At 45.0% G+C, this 27,500-nt stretch overlaps 2 protein-coding genes across 2 annotated transcripts in view; both read right to left on the bottom strand.

The window, feature by feature from the left end:
- Nucleotides 1-5,761, bottom strand: part of LOC115537686 (piezo-type mechanosensitive ion channel component 2) — a 44,032-nt gene extending 38,271 nt beyond the window's left edge. Inside the window, exons 1-5 of the mRNA XM_030349732.1 lie at nucleotides 4,681-5,761; nucleotides 4,265-4,360; nucleotides 2,515-2,640; nucleotides 2,137-2,179; nucleotides 686-794 (exon numbers count right to left, since the gene is read on the bottom strand). Coding sequence (XP_030205592.1) covers nucleotides 686-794; nucleotides 2,137-2,179; nucleotides 2,515-2,640; nucleotides 4,265-4,360; nucleotides 4,681-4,732 — 426 coding nt within the window. The 5' untranslated portion in view covers nucleotides 4,733-5,761. The remainder of the gene's footprint in view (nucleotides 1-685; nucleotides 795-2,136; nucleotides 2,180-2,514; nucleotides 2,641-4,264; nucleotides 4,361-4,680) is intronic.
- Nucleotides 5,762-8,446: 2,685 nt separating this feature from the next.
- The window catches only part of epb41l3a (erythrocyte membrane protein band 4.1-like 3a), a 25,090-nt gene continuing 6,036 nt past the window's right edge, over nucleotides 8,447-27,500 (bottom strand). Inside the window, exons 10-28 of the mRNA XM_030349731.1 lie at nucleotides 27,120-27,164; nucleotides 25,478-25,630; nucleotides 22,214-22,311; nucleotides 20,710-20,882; nucleotides 20,047-20,130; nucleotides 17,815-17,922; nucleotides 16,987-17,090; nucleotides 16,783-16,920; nucleotides 15,804-15,851; nucleotides 15,354-15,377; nucleotides 14,116-14,298; nucleotides 13,394-13,477; nucleotides 13,107-13,166; nucleotides 12,701-12,772; nucleotides 12,217-12,267; nucleotides 11,733-11,834; nucleotides 10,988-11,068; nucleotides 9,974-10,095; nucleotides 8,447-9,567 (exon numbers count right to left, since the gene is read on the bottom strand). Coding sequence (XP_030205591.1) covers nucleotides 9,985-10,095; nucleotides 10,988-11,068; nucleotides 11,733-11,834; nucleotides 12,217-12,267; nucleotides 12,701-12,772; nucleotides 13,107-13,166; nucleotides 13,394-13,477; nucleotides 14,116-14,298; nucleotides 15,354-15,377; nucleotides 15,804-15,851; nucleotides 16,783-16,920; nucleotides 16,987-17,090; nucleotides 17,815-17,922; nucleotides 20,047-20,130; nucleotides 20,710-20,882; nucleotides 22,214-22,311; nucleotides 25,478-25,630; nucleotides 27,120-27,164 — 1,719 coding nt within the window. The 3' untranslated portion in view covers nucleotides 8,447-9,567; nucleotides 9,974-9,984. The remainder of the gene's footprint in view (nucleotides 9,568-9,973; nucleotides 10,096-10,987; nucleotides 11,069-11,732; nucleotides 11,835-12,216; nucleotides 12,268-12,700; nucleotides 12,773-13,106; nucleotides 13,167-13,393; nucleotides 13,478-14,115; nucleotides 14,299-15,353; nucleotides 15,378-15,803; nucleotides 15,852-16,782; nucleotides 16,921-16,986; nucleotides 17,091-17,814; nucleotides 17,923-20,046; nucleotides 20,131-20,709; nucleotides 20,883-22,213; nucleotides 22,312-25,477; nucleotides 25,631-27,119; nucleotides 27,165-27,500) is intronic.

Raw genomic sequence — 27,500 nt, 5'->3', positions numbered from 1 at the left:
GAGAGAGAGAGAGAGAGAGAGAGAGAGAGAGAGAGAGAGAGAGAGAGAGAGAGAGAGAGAGCGGGTGAGGGAGAGGGAGAGGCAGAGGGAGATAGGGAGAGAGGGTGGGAGAAAGAAGGAGAAAGAGACAGAGAGAAAAAGAGAAACGGACAGAGAGAGAGAGACGGAGAGTTCAAGAGAGATTTACATAGAGATGAAGAAAAAGTCGTATAAAAGCCTAAATAATTATTTGCTGAATATTTTACTTCATGAAATAGTTTGGGTTTATGAGTGCTTGCTTGTGTGTGCTCCTTGCATCTGTGTGTGTTTGTGTTACCTGGGTTTCGGTGCATGTGGGTTTTTGTTACCTTCGCGCGCGTGTGTGTGTATATGTGTGTGTGTGTGTGTGTGCAGGTGTGTGTGTGTGTGTGTGTGTGTGTGTGTGTGTGTGTGTGTGTGTGTGTGTGTGTGTGTGTGCAGGTGTGTGTGTGTGTGTGTGCAGGTGTGTGTGTGTGTGTGTGTGGTGTGTGTGTGTGTGTGTGTGTGTTTGTGTGAGTGCAGGTGTGTGTGCGTGTGTGTGTGTGTGTGCAGGTGTGCAGGTGTGTGTGGTATGTGTGTGTGTGGTATGTGTGTGTGTGGTATGTGTGTGCGTGCGTGCGTGCGTGCGTGCGTGCGTGCGTGCGTGCGTGCGTGCGTGCGTGTGCACCTGTCTGTGCGGGCGGGACCAAAGGATCCATACAGTCAGTCCCACCAGGAAGACGACAACGTCTGGGAAAAAGATCCGGAGAACCGAACCGGGATCAGACCCAGACACACTGGAGGGGAGACAGGTAGAGCGACAGGTAGAGAGACAGACAAGGAGAGAGAGACAGACAAGGAGAGAGAGACAGGTAAAGAGAGAGAGAGAGAGAGAGAGAGAGAGAGAGCGAGAGAGAGAGAGAGAGAGAGAGAGAGAGAGAGAGAGAGAGAGAGAGAGAGAGATACAGGTAGAGAGAGAGGTAGAGAGACAGACAGGGAGAGAGAGACAAGTAGATAGAGACAGGTAGATAGAGACAGGTAGATAGAGAGGTAGAGTAAGAAAGAGAGAGAGACAGGTAGAGAGACAGGGAGAGACAGACAGGGAGAGAGAGACAGGTAGAGACAGGTAGAGAGAGAGACAGGTAGAGAGACAGGGAGAGACAGAAAAGTAGAGACAGGTAGAGAGAGACAGGTAGAGTGAGAGAGACAGAGAGAAAGAGAGACAGGAAGAGAGAGAGAGAGTAATCGTGATGAACATTAATGTAGGTTGTTTATTCAAACTATTAATTTACATTAGTATATTGTTTAGAATAAACTTAATTGATTAAAATAAAGTACTGCTGATTAGTATTAGTAAACACTATATTTATAGTATATACTATAGCGTTTTTACATCGTAATACTATATATAATACATAGTAATCCTATAGTATTACTATGTATTTTATATAGTATGTAAGTGTTGGTGTTACCATATATATAGTAATACTAGCACTCGTTGTAATGCTATATAACATTCACAGTAATATAACAAAATAATTCTGGACTGTTTGTGTTTCTCACATGTCAGAACCTGTCCAATTGAGGCGTTCCTGTGTGTGTGTGTGTGTGTGTGTGTGTGTGTGTGTGTGTGTGTGTGTGTGTGTGTGTGTGTGTGTGTGTGTGTGTGTGTGTGTGTGTGTGTGTGTGTGTGTGGTTGGGGGGGGGGGGGGGGGGGGGGGGGGCGGAAAACAGCGGATGACTCGTCTGAATTCCAGGCATTATAAAACGTTGCAGCTGTTGAAAGCCTGATGTGTGTACAAACACAGACACGTGTATGTGTGTTTGTACGTGTGTGTGTGTGTGTGTGTGTGTGTGTGTGTGTGTGTGTGTGTGTGTGTGTGTGTGTGTGTGTGTGTGTGTGTGTGTGTGTGTGTGTGTGTGTGTGTGTGTGTGTACGTACGTATTTGTGTGCATGCCTATGTGGAGGTGCGAGTGTCTTGGCATGCTTGTGTGTGTGTGTTTGTGTGTGTGTGTGTGTGTGTGTGTGTGTGTGTGTGTGTGTGTGTGTGTGTGTGTGTGTGTGTGTGTGTGTGTGTGTGTGTGTGTGTGTGTGTGTGTGTGTGTGTGTGTGTGTGTGTGTGGTGTGCATAACCGTACCTTTCCAGACCGAGCTGGCGCAGAGATCTCTCCCATGAAGAACCTGAGACAATGAGGATGAACAACAAAAACAACATCAACACACTGGACGTACATAGGCAAGGCAGGCAGGTAGACAGACAGACAGACAGACAGACAGACAGACAGACAGACAGACAGACAGACAGACAGACAGACAGACAGACAGACAGACAGACAGACAGACAGGAAGACAGACAGACAGACAGACAGACAGACAGACAGTCTGTCTGTCTTACCAGACAGACAGATAGACAGACAGGGAGGCGGACAGACAAGTAGACAGGCAGGCAGGTAGACAGGCAGGAAGACAGACAACCAGGCAGGCAGTTAGACAGTGAGGCAGGCAGGCAGACTTACAGTTGTATCCCGGCTGCAGGTGTCCTGAGGTCAGCAGTGTAGAGAGCGTCACCTGGAAGCAGATCTGCATGCAGACGAAGAGCAGACTGAGGCCGCAGACGGCCTTCACCACGCGCCCCGCATGCCCTAGGAAACACACACAGACACCCTATGTTACCGAGGAAACACACACACACACACACACCCAGCATTACCTAGGAAACACACACACACCTTACGTTACCTAGGAATCACACACCCTACATTACCGAGGAAACACACATACACCCTGCGTTACCTAGGAATCAAACACCCTGCGTTACCGAGGAAACCCACACACACCCTGTGTTACCTAGGAAACACACACACACACCCTGTGTTACCTAGGAAACACACACACACCCTGCGTTACCTAGGAAACACACAAACCCTGTGTTACCTAGGAAACACACACACCCTGCGTTACCTAGGAAACACACACACCCTACGTTACCTAGGAAACACACAGACGCCCTCCGTTACCGAGGAAACACACACACATGCATCCTGCATGACCTAGGACACACATACAACCTGCGTTACCGAGGAAACACATTCAAGCCTGCGTTACCTAGCAAACACACACCCTAGTTGAAGGCCTGCATTACCTGTGTTTGTCAAAGGTACAATACTTTTTTTACATTATTTTCTGTTTGTTTGATTAATGATGGAACATGAATAATAGTGAATCATATTTTTGCTTGTTAATGCAAGCATATGTTGTTTGGTATATAAATATTGTATCTGAGAGCAGAGTATAAAACGACTGCAATATGCAATACTTTGAGCCTTTGTTTTGGTATTTCAGTGTTGACTCATGTTCTAAATAAATCAGTTGGAGGATTATGAGGATAAACATTGTTTCTGCTGAAAGAAGAACCAAGTTACACGAAAAACACACACACACACACACACACACACACACACACACTAACACAAAGGATTTGAAAGGAGAAGAGAGGAGAGGAAAGGAGAGAGGAGAGGAAAGAGGAGAGGAGAGGTCAGAGGATAGAAGAGAGGGAAATAGGGAGGTGAGACGAGAGGAAAAAGGAGAGGAGACGAGGAGAGGAGAGAAGTAGGGTGAAGAAGAGAGGAGGGGAGAGGAGTACAGAGGGAAGGAGAAGGGCGAGGATACAAGGAGATGGTGGAGCCTCTTCTCTTATTTCCTGTTGTACTCCTTCGCCCTCTTGGCGGCAGGATGTGGCCTGCGTCACTGCGTCCCTGTGCCCTCTTCAGGGCAGGATGTGAGGTGGGATGTCATTGTCTTCCTGAGAGGCCTGGCCCCGTTCAGCGTGTGTCCCGGGGACTGACCCTTTATGCCTGCAGTGTTCTCTCACACACTCGGCCCGTTAGGCTTACCGCTGGGATTCACTCTGCCTGCGTTGATTAAGTCTCCATCGACCAGTTCTATTGTACTGATCAGAGCGGCTGAAGATTCAAGAGTTGTAAAGACAGCAGGGAAGAGCACGATAATACTAAGTAGTGTTAGTGGAAATACGGTGTACCTTTGTATATATAATATATCGTTGTAATGAGGTTGATCTTTACATATATAATATATAATGTAATGAGGTATATCTTAATGTATAATAGTTAGTAGTAGTAATGAGTGATAATGAGGTGTATGTTCTTTGGCCGCCAGGCCGGACTCTGGCAGCAGGGGTATAGTAGTGGTAATGAGGTGTATCTGTATGCATAATGTAAAGTGATAATGAGTGATAATGAGGTGTACCTTCTTTAGGTGCAGGGCCGGACTTTGGCAGCAGTGGCAGCAGCAGCAGGACGACCAGATACACCAGAGAGAAACAGTTGTACCGCAGGACACACGCTGGGGAGAGACAAGAATCACTGATCAACAAAAACACGCTGGGGAGAGACAAGAACATATCACTGTATCATGTATCTTATCACCAGGTGACTAATCAGAACACACACTGGGGAGAGACAAGAATCACACATCACCAAACACACGTTTGGTGAGACAAGGAGAGAATCACTGATCACCGATCACACATCACGACACATCAACCAAACACACGTTTGGTGAGACAAGGAGAGAATCACTGATCACCAGTTAACTAATCCAGCAGTGGTAGCAATGTCACATAGTAATAGTATAGATAACTAAGTGTAACAACTTTGACCTACCGGCCGTCAGACAGACGGGCAGCAGCAGGCGGTAAACCAGCCCTGAAACCATCGTCAAGCTGGTCTTCACTTTCACTGGATCCTCTTCATCATCTTCACTTCTACGGGATCCTCTTCATCATCTTCACTTGATAATCTTCATCGTCTTCATTTAAACTTTCTTCATCCTCTTCCCTTAACCATCTCCTTCCCCCTCTCCTACTTTGTGTTCTAAGCTCTGAGGACCAACTCCATCTCGGAGTGAACCTTTCTTGCTATTTGAATTCTTGAATTCAATTCTTAGACTCTACTCTTTAATTAGAGAGTATTAAACCAGACTTTTATTCTGATATTCAAACGGACTATTAGGATAACATTAAAACAGATTGTTCAAGTTTAAAATTAAATTATTCAACCAGACCGTTATATTATTAAACCGGACTATTGTGAAAATATATTAGGCTATAACAGATTATTCAAGTTTTAACCGGTATGGTCCTGATATTCAACCAGATAATTATAATATTGACCTGGACTATTGTGACATTAAAACCGCCTTTTAAGGATTAAACAAGACTATTATGGTTATCTTACAGCAGACAATTACAAGTATAAAACCAGACTACGATATTGATGTTCAACCAAACTTTTCAATATAAAACGAGACCATTAAGATAATATTAAACGAGATGGTTTCTGAGGTAAAGGTCCAGTTAATTCAGCATTTGCTGTTAAACTACTTGGAAGTAAAGTACTTTAAATAAACGCATACACAGATATAAACAGATGCGTGTGCGTGAGTCCTAGAGCGACTCGAGTCCTAAGCGCGTCCAGATGTGAACTCGCGACGTGTCTCCTGAGCGTCCAGAGAATCTCACCCTGAACCACACTGGACCAAGACTAACCCCCCGACGCTCTCCTACGACCACCCGTCTCAACTTCGGTTCTGGATCTGAAGCGTAGGCTCTTTCTGTTGTTATCTCAAACTTTTCCCGTCTTCTTTTGCTTCTTCTTCTTCTTCTTCTTCTTCTTCTTCTTCTCTCTGTTTTTCTCGCTCTTTTCTCGGATCGACTCCTAGCAGAAGTCCTGCGCTCGCCCCCGCCTCCCGCCCCCCGCCCCCCGCTGGGGCGAGCCGCGGCCCCTCCTCCTGTTGGGGGCGAGCCGCGGCCCCGCCCCGCTGCTCGCTGACTGACAGCATCCTAGGTCAATCAGCGGGCTGCAGATGTTTGGAACTCAGCCAATCAGCGGGCTGCAGATGTTTGGCACTCGGCCAGACTCCACCAACGTCTTGACGTCACGTCCACGTCTCAGAGGAAGCCAGCGAGACCACAGACACACACAAACGCAGACATACACACACGTAAGCGCACGCCCGCACACACACAGACATAAACACGTAAGCGCACGCATGCGCACACACATGCACGCGTCTACCTGTCTGATAGGCAGACACAGTGGCGTCACTAGGCTCTTTAAGTTGGGGCTAAATCCCCTGATATTATTTAATTAGCCCCAAATGTAATTGTTGGGTAATTTATTTATTTATTTATTGGTATGTTTGCTGGTAACTATGGAATGCATTAATTCAATTAAGTCAAGAAGTGATGAAATGATTCTAGTCACTATTGGTAGTTGGCTATTTAGAAAGAAACATGGGGATTCCAGGGACATCTCAAAATAAAGTGGCCTGGTCCTTTTAGATAGTCCTTTTGGCAAGAGAATAAACAGTTTAAAAACATAACCAGACTGTTTACCACTTCAAGTGAATTAACCTATCCTATCCCCAGTCAGATCCATATAAATATATATATATATATATATATATATATATATATATATATATATATATATATATATATATATATATATATATATATATATATATATATATATATATATATATATATATATATATATATATGTTAGGGGTGTAACGGTAGGCTACACGTATTTGTACCGAACCGTCACGGTTTCGGCGCATGTAGGTCTATCTGCCTAAGCCCACGTTGAAATAATTTTGATGTTGAATGTTGATGGCGCAGTTGTTGAAATAAACCGATTGATTTCATACAAATCATAAAAGCCTCTCCCTGTGTCGTTGTGCGTGCTTGTATCCGAGGTGCGTGCGTGCGTGGGGGGTTCTTGATTGAGCGATTTTTGAATATTCGAATACTTCTCAGCGAATATCGAATAGTATTTTTGCCAGAAATGCACATCCCTAGCACACGCATTTGAAAAGGCTCCATCCAGGTGTTACCATCACTGTTTCAGTGGGAAAAAAAACGAGCTGTGCAAACCCAGCTCACAAAACTATTTCAACAACCCATGTCTGGGAATTCAGAAATGCAAATGCCATAACCAAGTTTATTGGTGTTTTCATTGCTGCTGATCTACGGCCATTCTCCGTTGTTGACAATCGAGCAGTTTTTTTAAATTTTCCCCTTAACTATGAACCTTACCGTACCGTACCGTACCCTACCGTGACTTAAGAACTGAGGTAGGCTACGTACCGAACCGTGGCTTTTGTGTTCCGTTACACCCCTAATATATATATATATATGTAAGGTCCGTCTCACTTGCTTATTTTACTCTGAAATAACTTGAATGGAACTTTAGATGTTTGGGGCTAAGCAGCACAGAAGTCAGGACTGTCAGGTAGCCATTTAAAGCTACAATAAATGGCGTATTTTGTTTATTTAGGTTAAGCATTATGAAAAAAAAGTCAACACATACACACACACACACACACACACACACACACACACACACACACACACACACACACACATACACTGGCTCTCACACACACACACGCACGCACAAGTGTGCCTACTCGTCTTTCTGCCTGCCCGCCTGGCCGGCTGTCTGCCGACATACCTAGGCTGCAGTAATAGTAATTGTATCAGGAGTTACTTACACTATTAATAGAAATACAGTGTTACTAGTAAAGTTATCGGGTGAGGCTTTAACTCGAACCCTAACCCCATCTAGAGGTACTAACAGAATATACAGTAGTACTAGTTATGACTAGTTATGATATATACTTAGTATAAGGGTTAGGGTTAAGTTATTATGCTCAAACTCTAACCCTACATTGAAGGACTAACACTATTCATAAAATAATAATAATATATATTGGTACTAGTTAATAAATACTGAGGTTCAGCTCTAACTCTTAACTCTTACCCTACACAGAGGTGCGTAACACTAGTGCTACCAATAGAACAGTGGCGCCTGGTGCCCAGAGGGCGCTGTGACACGTTACAACAGCACCACCTGGCGTACAGGGGCCGCTATGACACGTTACAACAGCACCACCTGGCGTACAGGGGGCGCTATGACACGTTACAACAGCACCACCTGGCGTACAGGGGGCGCTATGACGGGTTACAACAGCTGCGCCTGGTGTCCAAACGGTGCTACGATACGTTACAACAGCAACGCTATGAGAAACAGCATAAAATAAGATAGTCCTTTAATAATCCTAGGCAGGAAAGTTGGGTCACATTCATGCACACGCCCTGCGCGCACGCGCACACACACACACACACACACACACACACACACACACACACACACACACACACACACACACACACACACACACACACACACACACACACACACACATTGTCATACACGTATTTACAAAGATACATTATTTGGCAGTGCACTCTAATAGACAAATAGAGCACCTCTTCACATAAGATTCATACAATGAAAACTTGAACATCTAATAATATATATTATATCTGATAGCTAGCCATGAGTAACATTTCTAGACATGTTATGTTGTTAACATGTTTAATGATGTTGGAAAGAAGACAGGTATTGTACGCATCATTTATTTTTGATTAAATAGAAGTTAATACATTTTTAATGGTTAATAGAATCCAAGAAAAAAACAAATGAAAAAATCGGAAAACATTTTAAATAATTAATAAATATTGGCTTGGTTAAACTCTAACCTTCCACTAGGGGGCATAGTTATACTGTAGCCGGACACTAGGGGCCGCAGTTGGGTCGTGGTTACGTTCTAACGTGAAACTTGGGGCGTGGTTACAATTGAACGTGGCACTGGGGGCGTGGTTACATGCTAACGTGAGGGGGCGGAGTTAAACTGTATAATGAGTTAGGTGTGTGGTTAAACTGTATCCTGCCAATAGGGGGCTTGGTTCAACGTTAGCCTGGCCATAGGGGGCGTGACCAAACCGTAATCGGACACTAGTTGGCGTGGTTAAATCAAACCTGACATTAGGAGTTTGGGGAAGCAGTAACCAGTCACTGGGGGGGCATGGTTAAATTGTCACATGACAAAAGGGGCGTGGTTCAACTTTAAGCCGATCCTTACAGTAAAGGGGGGTTTAACTGTAACCTGACACTAGGGGGCAGTGTTCAACTGGGGATTAGAGGGGGCAGAACCTGGGTAACGACAACTACTTATACAAAGGTCCAACAGAAGATTACATTCTTTTTTAAATGTGTACATTTAAGGATCCACCCTGTATTATGTAAGGGAAACTAAAACAAACTGAGGATAACTACCATCACCACTCTATAACTTCACCCCTCTATAACCTCACCCATCACCCTGTTTAACTTCACCCATCACCCCTCTATAGCCTCACCCCTCTATAACCTCACCCCTCTATAACCTCACCCGTCTACACCCTCACCCATCTATAGCCTCACCCCTCTATAAGCCCCACTGAGTTGTGCGTGTCGTTGTGCGCTGTGTGCTAGTATGAAGCAGCGGTTTACACTCTGTAGATACATAGAGACATGGTGCATATACAAGTAAGCATGCGTGTGCTTTCAGTCGTCAAGGGGGAGCAGGAAGTAGTGTAGAAACTGTTTAACTGGTTCCTCGGTCTTCCTCACCCATGACGTCGCCGTGAGCCTTCATTCCTGCGATAGAAAACGATAATGTGTTGTAAACTGCAGTTAAGGAAGTAGTAAACAAAAAATGTAACATTGCTTCACAAGAGGTAAGATGCTATGAACCGATCACTCTGAATGATGACAAGTGCATTGTAGTTAAACGCTAATAGCCTGGACTTTTAGAATAACATGGACTCTTAGCATAACATAGACTCTTAACATAGGATGGATTCTTGAACTAGCGTGGACTCTTAACAGAGCATAGGCTCTTAACATAGGATGGATTCTTAAACTAGCACTCACTCATAGCATAGCATAGACTATTTGCATGCGGCGATTAGCGATGTAGCATGGAAAGCAGAAGCTAAACAGCAGCCAATCGAACAGCAGCCTCAGTGTTACGGTTGAAAGGGCCATGGCCAATCCCGGTTACCTGTGATGTCATCAAGGCAGAGGATGCTCTGAGGAGACCTCCGTCTCTTTATGGACGGTTACCTTGGTTACTGACAACTCAGGATGCTGCTGTCTAGCTTCTAGGATAGCCTGCGCTAAGGCCTTCGTTAAGTGGAGAGAGAGAGAGAGAGAGAGAGAGAGAGAGAGAGAGAGAGAGAGAGAGAGAGAGAGAGAGAGAGAGAGAGAGAGAGAGAGAGAGAGAGAGAGATAGGACAAGAGAGATAGGACAAGCGAGAGAGTGAGAGAGTGTGAGAGAGAGAACGAGAGACAGAGAGAACAAGAGAGAGAGAGAGAGAGAGAGAGAGAGAGAGAGAGAGAGAGAGAGGGGGGGGGGGGGGAGAGAGGGGGGGGAGAGAGGGGGAGAGAGAGAGAGAACCAGACAGACAGACAGACAGACAGAATGGCAGACATACAGACAAGACAGATAGGAAAGAGAAAGACGGATGAGTAAGAAGAGAAAATAGATAAGATAAGGAGGAAAATATAGACCAACTGACAAACAGGCGGACAAACAGACAGATAGACAGAAAGGCAGACAAGCAGACAGACTGACAGACAAATTGATAGGCAGACAAACGGACAGAGAGGCAGACAGACAGACAGGCAGGCAGACAGACAGACAGACAGGCATACAAACAGTCAGGCAGACGACAGATGGATTGACAGGCACACAGACAGAAACATTCAGGCAGACAGGCAGACAGACAGACTGAATGATAGACAGACAGATAGTTGGGCAGACAGGCATTCACGCAGATAGACGGATTGACAGGCAGGCACACACACAGAAACATTCATACGGACAGAAAGACAGACAGGCAGACAGGCTGACAGGCTGAAAGGCAGGCCAACAGGCAGACAGGAAGACAGGCAGAAAGACTGGCAGGCAGAGGGTCGGACAGGCAGACAGAGTGTCAGAGAGACAGGCAGATATAGGGTCAGAGAGCCAGGCAGACAGAGTGTCAGACAGACAGGCGGACAGACAGACAGGTACCTGGTCGTGGTCTATGTCTGTGTCCCCTGAGATCACGATGCGTTTCTCTATCCTGGTCTCTGAGATGCCGCCTCTCACCGTCTGAATCACAACCAGTCGTTTAACAGTAATAAACAAGCACTTCCAGAACCAGGACACAATAATACCAGTAACTGCACTGTTATTATCATCAATATTAGCAGTATTAGTACCATGATTAATATTATTGCAATTATGATAATAATAAAAATTATTATGATCAATGCTTGATAATTTGTTTTAGTATATATTACACGTGAAGACTCCAAAAATAAACAAGATAACACTTTGAAGGGATTTATTTGTTTTTATTAGCGGTTTATTTGTTTTTATTAGCGTTACGTGACAACCATCACGCAATATCCTGAGTTTGAGATCTCAATCATGGGATATTGCCCAATATCCCGAGATAGTGAACCAATCAAATTGCGCCATCTTAGGAGGTTCACGTGTAGCATATACTAACATATGATGTGGCTGGTTTAATTATTTACATTACTATTATTACTATTAATATCGTCATTATTAGTAGTAGCAATAGTATTATTATTATTATTATTATTATAAGTAACTGTAGTCGCCATAGCATGTTCGAAATTAGATGTAGTACTATATATAATATATGATACATGTATATATATAGATAGTATCATAGTATTTACCTTAGTAAGGTGTGTTGTTGTAGTATTTACCTGAGTAATGTGTGTGTAGTGGTCGTAATATTTACCTTAGTAATGTGTGTAGTGGTCGTAGTATTTGCTGTTTCTGCAGTAATAGTCTGAGAACTCATCAGGACGCCCTCTAGTGGTGTTTCTGTGTTAGCACACACCTAAAATACAAATCGCTATTAAACACTTCCTAATCAATGGACCACAAATCCAACATCAACAACAACTGTTAAATACACCTGTCCACCAGACGTTTCCTTGACAACGCAAATAAATCAATATGCTCAAAGCACCTCAGAACCATTTTATAATGTTGAGGAAACATCAATAACGTTATAGTGGTCTATTCATTCATTATGAATAGATATTATAGAACACTACACTATGTGGATTCAGGTCAAGTATTCATTCAGCGAAGATGCTTTCATTCAAGGAGACTTCAGTAGAGACTGGCGTAAGCAGACACACACACACACACACACGCACACACACACACACACACACACACACACACACACACACAAAGCATAGAAGCCTCCTCACCCCTGGAGCTTCATAGGTCAGAGTCTTCATCACCACAGGAACCTCTTCATCCTGGGAGACGCCCACACGGAAATGGGTCACACACACACACACACACACACAAACGTACAAACAGACACACACACACACACACAAACATACAAACAGACTCACACACACACACACACACACAAACGTACAAACAGACACACACACGTACACAAAAACGTACAAACACACACACACACACACACACACACACACACACACACACACACACACACACACACACACACACACACACACACACACACACACAGAAGAGGCTAGCCTGGTGGCTAGTCGTGGCTAGCCTGTTAGCTAGTCTGGTGGCTAGCCTGTTAGCTAGTCTGGTGGCTAGTCTGGGAGTGGTGTTTGAACCCCTCCCGTCCTCCATCATAGCGAGCTCTAGTGGAGGGTGTGGAGGATTACATGGGGGCGGGCCTGACAGACATTGTGTTGCTACCTGCTCTTCTATTGGCTTGTCCTCGTCATTTGACTCAGTCTTCACGAAGACGGTCTCCACCTTTTCCGACGTCTGAAATAAAAACAGGAAGAGGAAGAAGTTTATCTGAATGGCTTTAGAATCTCGTCATAAAGATAATGTTCTCCTGTCCAGTACCACATAGTACCAACACAGTCTTCTACTGGTTATACTGGAAGCTTCCCAGTAGAAACACAGCCTAGTACTGGTTATACTGGGAGCTGCCCAGTACAACCACAGCCTTCTACTGGTTATACTTGGAGTACAAGCACGGTCTTCTACTCGTAATACTGGGAGTGGCTTAATATACCGACAGTCTGCTACTGGTTCTACTGGGTACTGCCCAGTCCAACCAATCTTCAATTGGTTCAACTGGTATTCAAAGTACCTTCACCAGGCCGTGGGAGGCAGGCACCGACACCTCCGAGGACATCTCCTCTGAAACGGGCTACACACACACACACACACACACACACACGCACACGCACACGCACGCACACGCACACACACGCACACACACACAACCACACACAACCACACGCACACGCACGCACGCGCGCACATGCACGCGCACAACCACACGCACACGCACACGCACACGCACACACACACAAATTAAGTTAAGTATAATGCAATGGAGCGTAACAGTAACAGCAGTATTTTTGAATGACAGACCTGTTGGCCTATCACAGTTAAGCTGCTGTCAGGTGGGAGGGGGTGGTTCTCATCAATGGTGGATTGAACTTCCTCCTCTGGTATCTAGAGACAGATACACAGAAACAGGAAGCCAATAAAATATACATACATAAACTGTTCATAGATATAAAGTGATGAATAGATATATAGAGATAGGTAGATAGATATCAAGTGTTAAATAGATGGATATATATATATATATTTATATCGAGTAGACATAGATAGAGAAATTAATAGAGATAGATAGAGAGATAGATGGAGATAAAGAGATTAATAGAGATAGATAGAGACAGATATATATACATACAGTATATTTATATATATATATATATATATATATATATATATATAGATGAATAGATATAATATATATAATATAAGGTAGTAGACTAGACATGGATAGAGATAGAGTTGAATAGAGATAGATACATAGAGATAGAGAGATAGGGGTAGATAGAGATAGAGAGATAAATAGAGATAATTAGAGATAAATAGATTACTATAGATAGAGGTAGAGATACAGATGAAGATAAAAATAGATAGATGATAGGTATAACGAGCTGACGAGAGATAGATAGAGATAGATTTGAATAGAGCTATATGATAGATATAAAGAGATGACAAGAGATAGAGGTGAATAGAGATGGATATATAGAGACAGGGAGATGAGTAGAGATAGATGCATAGAGATAGAGTGTGACCTCCTCGGGCTCCAGGGGTTCTATCATTGGAGCGTCGTCATGCCTACGAAGAGGAGAGTTGGAGAGGCGTTTCTCCCACTCAGTCGGACCTCCTGCTCCTCCTCCCCCCTCCGTCTCCTCCAGGAAGGAGCGTCGCAGGGCCTGGATGGTGGACGTGTGGCCCTGCACCTCCTCCGGACTCTCCTGCATTAGAGGAGAGGAGGGAGGGGAGAGGGGAGGAGGAGAGAGGAGAGGAGGGGAGGGGAGAAGGAGAGAGGAGAGGAGGGAGGGGAGAGGGGAGAAGGAGAGGGGAGAGGAGAGGAGGGGAGAAGGAGAGAGGAGAGGAGGGAGGGGAGAGGGGAGAAGGAGAGAGGAGAGGAGAGGAGGGGAGAGGGGAGAAGGAGAGAGGAGAGGAGGGAGGGGAGAGGGGAGAAGGAGAGAGGAGAGGAGAGGAGGGGAGAAGGAGAGAGGAGAGGAGGGAGGGGAGAGGGGAGGAGGAGAGAGGAGAGGAGGGAGGGGAGAGGGGAGGAGGAGAGAGGAGAGGAGGGAGGGGAGAGGAGAGAGGAGGGAGGGGAGAGGGGAGGGGAGAAGGAGAGAGGAGAGGAGGGAGGGGAGAGGGGAGAAGGAGAGAGGAGAGGAGAGGAGGGGAGAGGGGAGAAGGAGAGAGGAGAGGAGGGAGGGGAGAGGGGAGAAGGAGAGAGGAGAGGAGAGGAGGGGAGAAGGAGAGAGGAGAGGAGGGAGGGGAGAGGGGAGGAGGAGAGAGGAGGGAGGGGAGAGGAGAGAGGAGGGAGGGGAGAGGAGGGAGGGGAGAGGAGGGAAGGGAGAGGAGGGAGGGGAGAGGAGGGAGGGGAGAGGGGAGAAGGAGAGAGGAGAGGAGGGAGGGGAGAGGGGAGAGGAGGGAGGGGAGAGGAGGGAGTTAGAAGGAGGTGAGTGGAGGAGAGGAGGAGGAGAGAGGAGAGGAGGAAGAGAGAAGGAGAGAGGAGAGGAATGGAGGAGAGGATGGGAGATGATATATAACAATATATATATATGTGAGTTCTTCACAACACACCCTTGAAGCAGTACATATTAGTATATATACTCTCTCTCTGTAAATATAAAGATTGATAGATCTATATTTATATATAAGAAAATAGCCAAGCATGAGGGTTCACTTTCAAATACCAACAATTTATTTGCATATTAACTCTTATTAAAAACTAAGATAAATTAAAATAATTTGAATAGATTATAATAGTATTAAAATATAACCAACTCACCTGTGTTCTCCAGTCATCATCTGACTGTTGAAAACAACATCAGACAGATAGACAGGCAGATAGACAGGCAGACAGGCAGACACACAGACAAACAGACATATCAGAGTATGGATGATGATTATTAATACTTTTATTACTTATTAATACTTTTATTATTATTATCACGATGACTACTAGTAATTATTATTACTACTATCACTATTATAACGACTATTGTTCCTATTATAATTATTACTATTCCATTATTATTATGATTATGATTATTAATATAAAATAATATGTTATTTGAATTATAATTACAACTATTATCAGTTATTATCTTCTTATTATCATCATTCATTGTTTACTACTAGTATTATTATGATTATTCTGATTATTGTTATAATTATATATTTTATTTTATTTATTTAGTTTTAACATTATTATTTTATGAATACATTAATATTGAACCTCTGTGGCTGTGAGGTCTCCATCTATTCCAGTGTCTGTTAGGTCAGTCTGAGGGGCAGACAGACAGGTTGACAGACAGACAGGCAGGCAGACAGACAGACAGACAGACAGACAGACAGACAGACAGACAGACAGACAGACAGACAGGTTGACAGACATGCGAGCAAACAGACATACAGACAGACAGACAGACAGACAGACAGACAGGCAGACAGAAAGACAAGCAGACAGACGGACAGACAGGCAGACAGGCAGATAGAAAGACAGACAGACAGACAGACAGACAGACAGACAGACAGACAGACAGACAGACAGACAGACAGACAGATAGACAGACGGGCAGACCGGTAGAGAGACCGACATAGAGACAAACAGGCAGACCGGTAGACAGAAAGTCAGACCGGTAGACAGACAGGCAGTAAGTCAGACAGACAGACAGTCAGACAGACAGACAGGCAGACCAGTAGATAGACGGACAGAGATAAAGGTAGGCACACAGGCAGACAGGTAAACAGAAAGTAAATCAGTCAGACATCAAGATAGACGGACAGTAAGTCAGACCGACAGACAGGAGGACAAGTAGATAGACAGATAGAAAGAGAGAAAGGTAGACAGAGAGGAAAACAGGTAAAAAGAAAGAGAGAAACCAAAGTTAAGTAAAGGTTAACTGAACAAGGTCAACTGAAGAGGCCATCTATCTATATAATGTCATAGTATCACTGTTACTATGATAACGTGCACGGCAGTGACGTCACATGCAGGAGGAGGCCATACCTATTTACGATAGGCATACTGCTTTACGACAGATGCACGTGTGTGGGTACACACGTGCATCACAACGTACCTAAGTAAAGCGACACTCAACCAACTCCGTCTGTTTGGACATTTGTGATTTATTACATATATGTGTTGGTGTTTGTGTGTGTGTGTGTGTGTCTGTGTGTGTTTGTGTGTGTGTGTGCGGGGGTATTTGTGTTACCTGAAGCTTTGGGCTGTTCTGAGTTTCCGTAGCTCTAGTATTGTCTTCGTCTGTCTGTAAGACCTCCTCTTCTCTCTTCCTCTCCTCCTCTCTCCTCCTCTCCTCCTCCTCTCTCCTCCTCTCCTCCTCTCTCAATCTCTCTTCCTCCCTCCTCTCCTCCTCCCTCCTCCTCTCCTCCTCCCTCCTCCTCTCCTCCTCTCTCCTCCTCTTCTTCTCTTTCCTCTCCTCCTCTCGCCTCCTCTTCTCCTCTCTCCTTCTCTTCTCCTCCTCCTCTTTCCTCGTGTCGTTCTGCTGAACCACTTCCACCACTGCATTGAGAATTGAATCATAATAAGAAGAACAAACACTAGTAAGAGATAATCACTAATCACTGATAATCACTAATAATCCCCAGTCTGGTCACCGTGTTGGCTGATCCACGGCGATTGTGCGTTCTTTTAGTTATTGTGCTTATCTTTAATGTATTATTCGCTACTCAGATGGTGACTATCATCTTACGACCACAACACAGTTCTGGACATAAAACTTAGCCTATACAACGTTTAACGTGCACCTCTTCCATCGCTCCCAGCGTGGCCACCGGAGATCATACCACAACAATAACGGAGAAGAGCGAAACTAAGGATAAAACCGAGCTAGTTACGAGCTTCATAGCGACACTAGCCCATAACATCGTTCCCACGGTAACCGCATCGTTCCCACGGTAACGGCATCGTTCCCACGGTAACCGCATCGTTCCCACGGCTTTCCTAACAGAAACATGTGGCTTATCTTGCTTATTGTAAAAACGGTTGCCTGGTTTTTACTGTAAATATTGTTGTTTCTTTTAACTGTAAAGATGGTTGCCTCTTTTTACCGTAGATATTGTTGCTTATTTTGAGTGTTGATATTGTAACTTGTGTTTGCTCTTGCACAATCCTATAAGCGTGGTCCCTTTCATTTCATTGTACATCGTGAACGTGCGTGTGACGAATAAAGTTGTCGGATGTTGATTGTGTGTCATGTGACGCCGGGGTCATGTGACGCGGGTACCTGGTAGGACCACGGCCACCTCCTCCTCTGACCTCATGGAGGACCTGGAGGGCAGCAGGTCACTCATAGCGTGGCCCTTAGATCCTCTGTACAGCCCGGTGCCCATGTCTACACAAACACACACACACACACACACACACACACACACACACACACACACACACACACACACACACACACAGGGAGATATATATGAACATACAGACACACAAACACACGCACACAGGCAGATATGTGAACACAAAGACACACACACACATACAGGCAGATATATGTGAACATAAACACACACAGGAAAATATATGTGAACACACATACACACACATATACAGTATATACTGTATATATAGGAACAAACCAATTCACGCAAAAACACACACACACATATGGACTCAACACACACACACACACACACATACACACACATATGGACTGACACACACACACACACTCACCTATGGACTTAAACACACCCACACACACACAGACGCATATGTACTTACACACACACACACATTAACTCACACACCCACACTCTGTCTATCTATCCCTCTAAGAAGCTGCTCGTTGTCAAGACAACGGCATGATCAGCCAATCACAGCTCAGCAGTGAGTGACCAGCCCCATGCAAACTCAGCTGTGGGTGTGTGCAAGCTCGGAGGAGATTCCAGGACATTTGACCTCACACATGCTAACCAAGCTAAACGCTAACCAAGCTAACTCTAACAGAGCTAACACGATAAGCTAATGGTAAGCCTTCAACCTGCTATAGAGAGGCTAGGTCACGCACACCTCCTGGGGCTGGACCTTAGGATCAGAACAAGAGTCAGCTGAGCTTTTGATTCCGATCTGAATCTCTATAAAATGTTCCTCGGGGGGTTTGTGCAATTTTTGCCATATCGAAAGATTTTCCACATCGAAAAATGTCATTTGTTTCAAAAATATCATGGCCCAAGGATATCCCAACCAGCCGTATAATTAAGCAATAGATCACGCCAGGCTGTGGTATGTGCTCATTATACCACTGTTAAGGGGCGTTGTCCGGCCCCGACGTGCAGCGGAGGGCCGGCGACCCCCTTCACAGTGGTATAATGAGCACATGCCACTGACTGAACTGATCTATTGCTTTAATACAATGGTTACTGTTATGGCGAAACGAAAGTCATAGACACACTACATTTAAAAAGAAACCAAGAAAGTCAAAATAGCCATTTAATTAAAGAATACAAAAAAAGTAGTCCCTCCTGGCAGCCGCTATGCATCGATGGTCGCTATGTAACACACTTTAGCGTCCCTCCAAGAGAAGGCTCCGATAGAGCGGTTCGCCGGCAATTTATCCTATGGAGCAGTTCATTCGCCGTGTGCCTAAGCTTTCGTTAGTCTCTCCATCGCCTTGCTCACTCCCGGAGTAACAACATTTACACCCACTCCATCATCCAACATATGTTTTACTTTGTAACTGTTTCTACTTCCAGGCGCGGAGTGATATGCAAACTTTCACAAAATGATCGGGCGTCATAGCAGTTATGTATACGCTCATTATACAAAAGTTGGGAACCAATCAGATCGCTGGATTTAGGTCCCCCGTTGTATAAATATATATATATTATGCACGCTAACTATTCTGTCGATGTATAATAAACATACACTGTATATACACTGGAATATTTTGTATGGATAGAAAATGAAACGGTCTACAGTCGGCAAACGAAAACAAAGTCACTCAAAAACTGTCAACGGTACTCTGCCCTTTGCTCCCTCTTTTTGAACCATACTTTACGGCAGTTGACATTAACGACCAATGTTTAACGACGTGTCTCTGACGTGTGACGAACGAGAACACAAGCACAATGCTAGCTGCTATGTCGGTTCTGTAGTTCTCAAGATCACTATCTTTCACCAACTATATTTACTTCATTGGTTTCACGATTAATTCTGTAAAAAAGATAATGAAGCTAATGTGATCTTTATGATCACATGCAAATATAAAATGATGGCCTTAAACTGAGAAAAATATGAAAGTAAAGCTTGGGTTCAGTGTGGGAGGGGTGCTCACTTAGCCTCTCTATTGGTTGGAATCCACCACACTGAGCTTAATCCAATCAGAACCAAATATTCGCACATACTGAGGGGAACCGTTTTTAATAAAAACGTTTCTTTCCATCCGACTAGCCAGAGCACGGCGGTTCTTCCAAATGTCGTGGAATCTTGTGCTTCGTTAGCCTGTCGCTACCTGAGAGTGTTCTGCAGTCGGCCACAGGGGGCGCTACTACCGCTGGAGAGCCACTCAGAGTTTGAGTTGGGCTGCCCGTGGCATCTGGGGACCAATCAAGAGGTCGGATCACAGAGTGGCCAGTGACTTCTGTGATGTCACCGGCGATGACATCACAGAAACAACTTCACCAGTGATGACATCACAGAAACGACTTTACCAGTGATGACATCACAGAAACAACTTCACTGTTGATGACATAACAAAAAAAACGTCACTGTTGACGACATCACAGAAATAACTTCACCATTGATGACATCGCAGAAACGACTTCACCGTTGACAACATCACAGAAAGAACTTCACCATTAATGACATCACAAGAAAAACTTCACCAGTAATGACATCATAGAAACTACTTCGCTGTTGACGACATCACAGAAACAACTTCACCAGTAATGACCGAGCCGAGCCAAAACGACCCAAACAACCCAAACCAAAGCTCTTTGTCAACAGCTGTCGCAAACTTTAAAATACTTTGAGCTCTGTCCGAAAAAAAATGGATCGATGCAGACAATGCTTCCAGAACACAGGGAGGCCTCCACCTATGGTCACATTGTTCCCTTTCCAACATTACGATTTGTACTAAGTGTCTGCATCAGTGGCATAGTACCAGTACTAGTACCTCCGTCCAGACTGCGGCTCATGGTGTATCTCTTGCTGGAGAGTCGCAGGAAGTAGGGCGCCTGTCGGGCGATCTGTGAGCTGGCCCTCCGAGACTGGATCTGGGTTCTACCGCTGTAACGGAACTTAGAACCCAGGGCGAACTTCTTCGGAGGTTCCTCAGGAGAAAGGAGCCTTCAGGATCACAAATAACACATTTCGTTAGCCTCATAGCATAATTGATATCGTCAGCTTAATAGCATAATTGCCTAGGTCATATTTTTGCCAAATTGTGATATCTAACCGAACTCTCCTAACGCTGCTGATTCACTGTGCCTCATTGACTGTCCTAAGTCAATCTGAGTGTTTTTTACATTCCATAATCACTATCTGCCTAAGGATCTATTTGATTTAGGCATTTCCAACGCTAAATACAAGATTAAAACACCTTAAAATGTGGTTTAGGCAATTATGCTATGAGGCTGACAATTAGATTCTTTAATAAGAACAGTCTCCAACAACTGGCTCAACTAATAATCAGATTATTAAAATGCAGATGAGCTTGTACTGCTGTCACCTAACCCTAACCCTAAGCCTGCTCTATGCAGATGAGCTTGTACTGCTGTCGCCTAACCCTAACCCTAAGCCTGCTCTATGCAGATGAGCTTGTACTGTTGTCGCCTAGCCCTAACCCTAAGCCTGCTCTATGCAGATGAGCTTGTACTGTTGTCGCCTAACCCTAACCCTAAGCCTGCTCTATGCAGATGAGCTTGTACTGTTGTCGCCTAACCCTAACCCTAAGCCTGCTCTATGCAGATGAGCTTGTACTGTTGTCGCCTAACCCTAACCCTAAGCCTGCTCTATGCAGATGAGCTTGTACTGTTGTCGCCTAACCCTAACCCTAAGTCTGCTCTATGCAGATGAGCTTGTACTGTTGTCGCCTAACCCTAACCCTAAGCCTGCTCTATGCAGATGAGCTTGTACTGTTGTCGCCTAACCCTAACCCTAAGCCTGCTCTATGCAGATGAGCTTGTACTGTTGTCGCCTAACCCTAACCCTAAGCCTGCTCTATGCAGATGAGCTTGTACTGTTGTCGCCTAACCCTAACCCTAAGCCTGCTCTATGCAGATGAGCTTGTACTGCTGTCGCCTAACCCTAACCCTAAGCCTGCTCTATGCAGATGAGCTTGTACTGCTGTCGCCTAACCCTAACCCTAAGCCTGCTCTATGCAGATGAGCTTGTACTGCTGTCGCCTAACCCTAACCCTAAGCCTGCTCTATGCAGATGAGCTTGTACTGCTGTCGCCTAGCCCTAACCCTAAGCCTGCTCTATGCAGATGAGCTTGTACTGCTGTCGCCTAGCCCTAGTCTTTGAGAGACCTCCATGTCCATTAGGTCGTAAGCTGTGGTGTCCAACTTAACAACATGCTGATCCTCAGGATACAAGTCTGCTTTCAGAGTTCAATCAGATCTTCTAACAGCAGAAAAGGTGTGATCAGGTCCTGTAGGGGTGCTGGACTCACGGACCTGAAGAAGGCGTGGTGCTCCACGCAGACCTTCCAAAGCCTCTTGGCAGCGCGGTGGTTGTGGAGTTTGAAGCCAATGGTCGACTCAAACTGATCGAACTGGACATAGAGAGGAGAGGGAGAGAGACCTTGATACATACATGTGGCAAATAGAACGAGAGGGAGCGAGACCTTGATACATACTGGTGGCAAATAGAACGAGAGGGGGAGAGACCTTGATACATACTGGTGGCAAATAGAACGAGAGGGGGAGAGACCTTGATACATACTGGTGGCAAATAGAACGAGCGGGAGAGAGACCTTGATACATACTGGTGGCAAATAGAACGAGAGGGAGCGAGACCTTGATACATACTGGTGGATAATAGAACGAGAGGGGGAGAGACCTTGATACATACTGGTGGCAAATAGAACGAGCGGGAGAGAGACCTTGATACATACTGGTGGCAAATAGAACGAGAGGGAGCGAGACCTTGATACATACTGGTGGCAAATAGAACGAGAGGGGGAGAGACCTTGATACATACTGGTGGCAAATAGAACGAGAGGGGGAGAGACCTTGATACATACTGGTGGCAAATAGAACGAGCGGGAGAGAGACCTTGATACATACTGGTGGCAAATAGAACGAGAGGGAGAGAGACCTTGATACATAACTGGTGGCAAATAGAACAAGAGGGAGAGAGACCTTGATACATACTGGTGGCAAATAGAACGAGCGGGAGAGAGACCTTGATACATACTGGTGGCAAATAGAACGAGAGGGAGAGAGACCTTGATACATACTGGTGGCAAATAGAACGAGCGGGAGAGACCTTGATACATACTGGTGGCAAATAGAACGAGAGGGAGAGAGACCTTCATACATACTGGTGGCAAATAGAACGAGCGGGAGAGAGACCTTGATACATAACTGGTGGCAAATAGAACGAGCGGGAGAGAGACCTTGATACATACTGGTGGCAAATAGAACGAGAGGGAGCGAGACCTTGATACATACATGTGGCAAATAGAACGAGAGGGAGCGAGACCTTGATACATACTGGTGGCAAATTGAACGAGAGGGGGAGAGACCTTGATACATACTGGTGGCAAATAGAACGAGAGGGGGAGAGACCTTGATACATACTGGTGGCAAATAGAACGAGCGGGAGAGAGACCTTGATACATACTGGTGGCAAATAGAACGAGAGGGAGCGAGACCTTGATACATACTGGTGGATAATAGAACGAGAGGGGGAGAGACCTTGATACATACTGGTGGCAAATAGAACGAGCGGGAGGGAGACCTTGATACATACTGGTGGCAAATAGAACGAGAGGGAGCGAGACCTTGATACATACTGGTGGCAAATAGAACGAGAGGGGGAGAGACCTTGATACATACTGGTGGCAAATAGAACGAGATGGAGAGAGACCTTGATACATACTGGTGGCAAATAGAACGAGCGGGAGAGAGACCTTGATACATACTGGTGGCAAATAGAACGAGCGGGAGAGAGACCTTGATACATACTGGTGGCAAATAGAACGAGAGGGAGAGAGACCTTGACACATAACTGGTGGCAAATAGAACAAGAGGGAGAGAGACCTTGATACATACTGGTGGCAAATAGAACGAGCGGGAGAGAGACCTTGATACATACTGGTGGCAAATAGAACGAGAGGGAGAGAGACCTTCATACATACTGGTGGCAAATAGAACGAGCGGGAGAGAGACCTTGATACAAACTGGTGGCAAATAGAACGAGAGGGAGAGAGACCTTGATACATACTGGTGGCAAATAGAACGAGCGGGAGAGAGACCTTGATACATAACTGGTGGCAAATAGAACGAGCGGGAGAGAGACCTTGATACATAATGGTGGCAAATAGAACGAGCGGGAGAGAGACCTTGATACATACTGGTGGCAAATAGAACGAGCGGGAGAGAGACCTTGATACAAACTGGTGGCAAATAGAACGAGAGGGAGAGAGACCTTGATACATACTGGTGGCAAATAGAACGAGCGGGAGAGAGACCTTGATACATAACTGGTGGCAAATAGAACGAGCGGGAGAGAGACCTTGATACATAATGGTGGCAAATAGAACGAGCGGGAGAGAGACCTTGATACATACTGGTGGCAAATAGAACGAGCGGGAGAGAGACCTTGATACATACTGGTGGCAAATAGAACGAGAGGCGGACAAGATGCGTGGGTTATGTGTGCCTATGTGTCTTTAATATATATATGTATATATCTATACATATATTTTTTTTATTTTTTATGCTTTATTATAGAGTGAAATAGACAGGAAGGTATGGGAGATAGAGGGGAGGACTTGCAGCAAATGACAGGCAGGAATTGAACCTGGGTCGCTGTGATCAGGACTGTGCCTTTCTGGTATGCGCTCTAACCGGTGAGCCACAGGGGCGCCTTGAGTCTTTAATACTTAATGTGTGTGTGTCTGGTATGTGTCTGGTATGTGTCTTTAATATGTAATGTGTGTGTGTCTGGTATGTGTCTTTAATATGTAATGTGTGTGTGTCTGCTATGTGTCTGGTATTTGTCTCTATATGTTCCTATGAGTCTTTAAAACTTATTGTGTGTGTCTGGTATGTGTCTCTATGAGTCTTTAGTATCAGATGTGTGTGTGTGTGTGTGTGTGTGTGTGTGTGTGTGTGTGTGTGTGTGTGTGTGTGTGTGTGTGTGTGTGTGTGTGTGTGTTGTAGGTTTGTGTGTGTGTGTGTGTGTGTGTGTGTGTGTGTGTGTGTGTGTGTGTGTGTGTGTGTGTGTGTGTGTGTGTGTGTGTGTGTGTAGGTGTCTGGTATGTGTCTCTATGAGTCTTTAGTATCAGATGTGTGTGTGTGTGTGTGTGTGTGTGTGTGTGTGTGTGTGTGTGTGTGTGTGTGTGTGTGTGTGTGTGTGTGTGTGTTGTAGGTTTGTGTGTGTGTGTGTGTGTGTGTGTGTGTGTGTGTGTGTGTGTGTGTGTGTGTGTGTGTGTTGTAGGTTTGTGTGTGTGTGTGTGTGTGTGTGTGTGTGTGTGTGTGTGTGTGTGTGTGTGTGTGTGTGTGTGTGTGTGTGTGTGTGTGTAGGTGTCTGGTATGTGTCTCTGTGAGCCTTTAGTATCAGATGTGTGTGTGTGTGTGTGTGTGTGTGTGTGTGTGTGTGTGTGTGTGTGTGTGTGTGTGTGTGTGTGTGTGTGTGTGTGTGTGTGTGTGTGTGTGTGTAGGTGTCTGGTATGTGTCTCTGTGAGCCTTTAGTATCAGATGTGTGTGTACCTCTCCCGGTCGGATCTTGATGTAGAAGTTGTTCCTCTTGTAGGAGATCTTCAGGATGTGGGGCCAGGCGAAGCGGTTGATCCTCAGACGGTCTCGGTAGACCAGCAGGCCGCTGTTACACACACCCAGCATGATGCAGACGCCCTCCGAGTCCTGGGCGAGAGACATAGAGAGACATAGAGAGAGAGAGAGAGAGAGAGAGAGAGAGAGAGAGAGAGAGAGAGAGAGAGAGGGAGAGAGGGAGAGAGAGAGAAAGAGAGAGAGAGAGAGAGACAGAGACAGAGAGAGGGCCATAGAGAGAGAGAGAGAGAGAGAGAGAGAGAGAGAGAGAGAGAGAGACAGAGACAGAGAGAGGGCCATAGAGAGAGAGAGAGAGAGAGAGAGAGAGAGAGAGAGAGAGAGAGAGAGAGAGAGAGAGAGAGAGAGAGACAGAGAGAGAGAGAGAGAGAGAGAGAGAGAGAGAGAGAGAGAGAGAGAGAGAGAGAGAGGGAGAGAGAGAGAGAGAGAGAGAGAGAGAGAGAGAGAGAGAGAGGGCCATAGAGAGACATAGCGAGATATAGAGACAAGGAGAGACATAGAGAGATATAGAGAGACAAAGACAGGTAAAGAGAGAGACATAGATAGATGTAGAGACATAATGAGACATAGAGATGTATAGAGAGTGAGACATAGAGAGACATGGAGAGACAGAGAGAGAAGTTAAAGTATAAAAAATGTATTGACATTTTTAGGGATTATTTCCTTTTGGAACACTGCAATCACGACGCCATTCATCACATGTTAATGGACAGGCTCTATAAATTATGTTAATGAACAACTAAATATCCCTTTCCTTCCATCCCTCCCTACCTCCCTCCCTCCCCCCCCCTCCCTCCCTCCCTCCCTCTCTGCTCCCTCCCCCTCCTCTCTGCTCCCTCCCACCCTCACTGGTCCCCCCCCCCCCCCCCCCCCCCCCCCCCCCCCCCCCCTCTCTGCTCCCTCCATCGCTGCTTCCTTTCTACCCTCCTCCACCAATGAGATGATGATGACACTGTGTGCATGTATGTGATTGAGAGGCAAGATGGATTTCCCAAACCAATCATGAAAGAAAATCTAAATGGAGTACTCCCACAGAGCCAGGCGTGCCTCCAACATGAAACTGATATCCTCACATTGCATTTCACCTACTAATTAATGACGATTCAGCAGCAGATTACCATGGAGTTATAGCTCTAAAACCGTACCTTCAGCACCTTTATGTCACCAACTCTGTATCTCATGTGGATTTCCACATCTCTACAGGTTATGAATGTAAATGTTAAAATCTATAGAAATGTATCTGATATGAACAAACTAGCAGCTTAAAGCTTCAAAATAACCAGGTGCAGTTAGCTACATGTTAACTAGCTGCTTACAGTTTCAAAATAAACAGGTGCTGTTAGCTACATGCTAACATGCTGCTTACAGTTTCAAAATAACCAGGTGCTTTTAGCTACATGCTAACATGCTGCGGAGAGCAAAAAAAAAAAAACTCCCCTAAGAACTACAAGCTAACTGGCTGCTGTCAGCTAAAAGCTAACTAACTAGCGTAATTTTACAGACTGCACATAAACTCTCTCTCACACACACATACACACACTATGCGCACAAAAGGCTGTCTTACCTCTGCTTGGGCTGCAGACAAGCAATCAAACAGACCTCCTACGAGCTAGGCCACACAAAACAAACACACACATACACACACACAAACACACACGTACGCACACACACACACACACCCACACACAAACAGAAAGAAGAAAACAAAACAAAAATATCCAAGTCGAAATGGAGGAAGAATATCCACTATAGTGAACTATACTGTAGCATAAGGTAGTGTAGTAAACTACTACTAAACTAAAATAAACTATAGTGTAGTATAGTATACCTTACTACACAATAGTGTAGCTGTGGTAGTAGTAGTAGTGTCGTATAGTGTAGTATAGTGTACAATACTGTAGCCGAGTACAGTTTACTGTAGTGTACTATAGTGTGGTATAGTGTG

Source organism: Gadus morhua, chromosome 23 (genome assembly GCF_902167405.1).
Source record: "Gadus morhua chromosome 23, gadMor3.0, whole genome shotgun sequence".
Taxonomy (NCBI): Eukaryota; Metazoa; Chordata; class Actinopteri; order Gadiformes; family Gadidae; genus Gadus; species Gadus morhua.
Note: the sequence above shows the minus strand (reverse complement) of the source record. Positions and strands in the feature narration are given on the sequence as shown.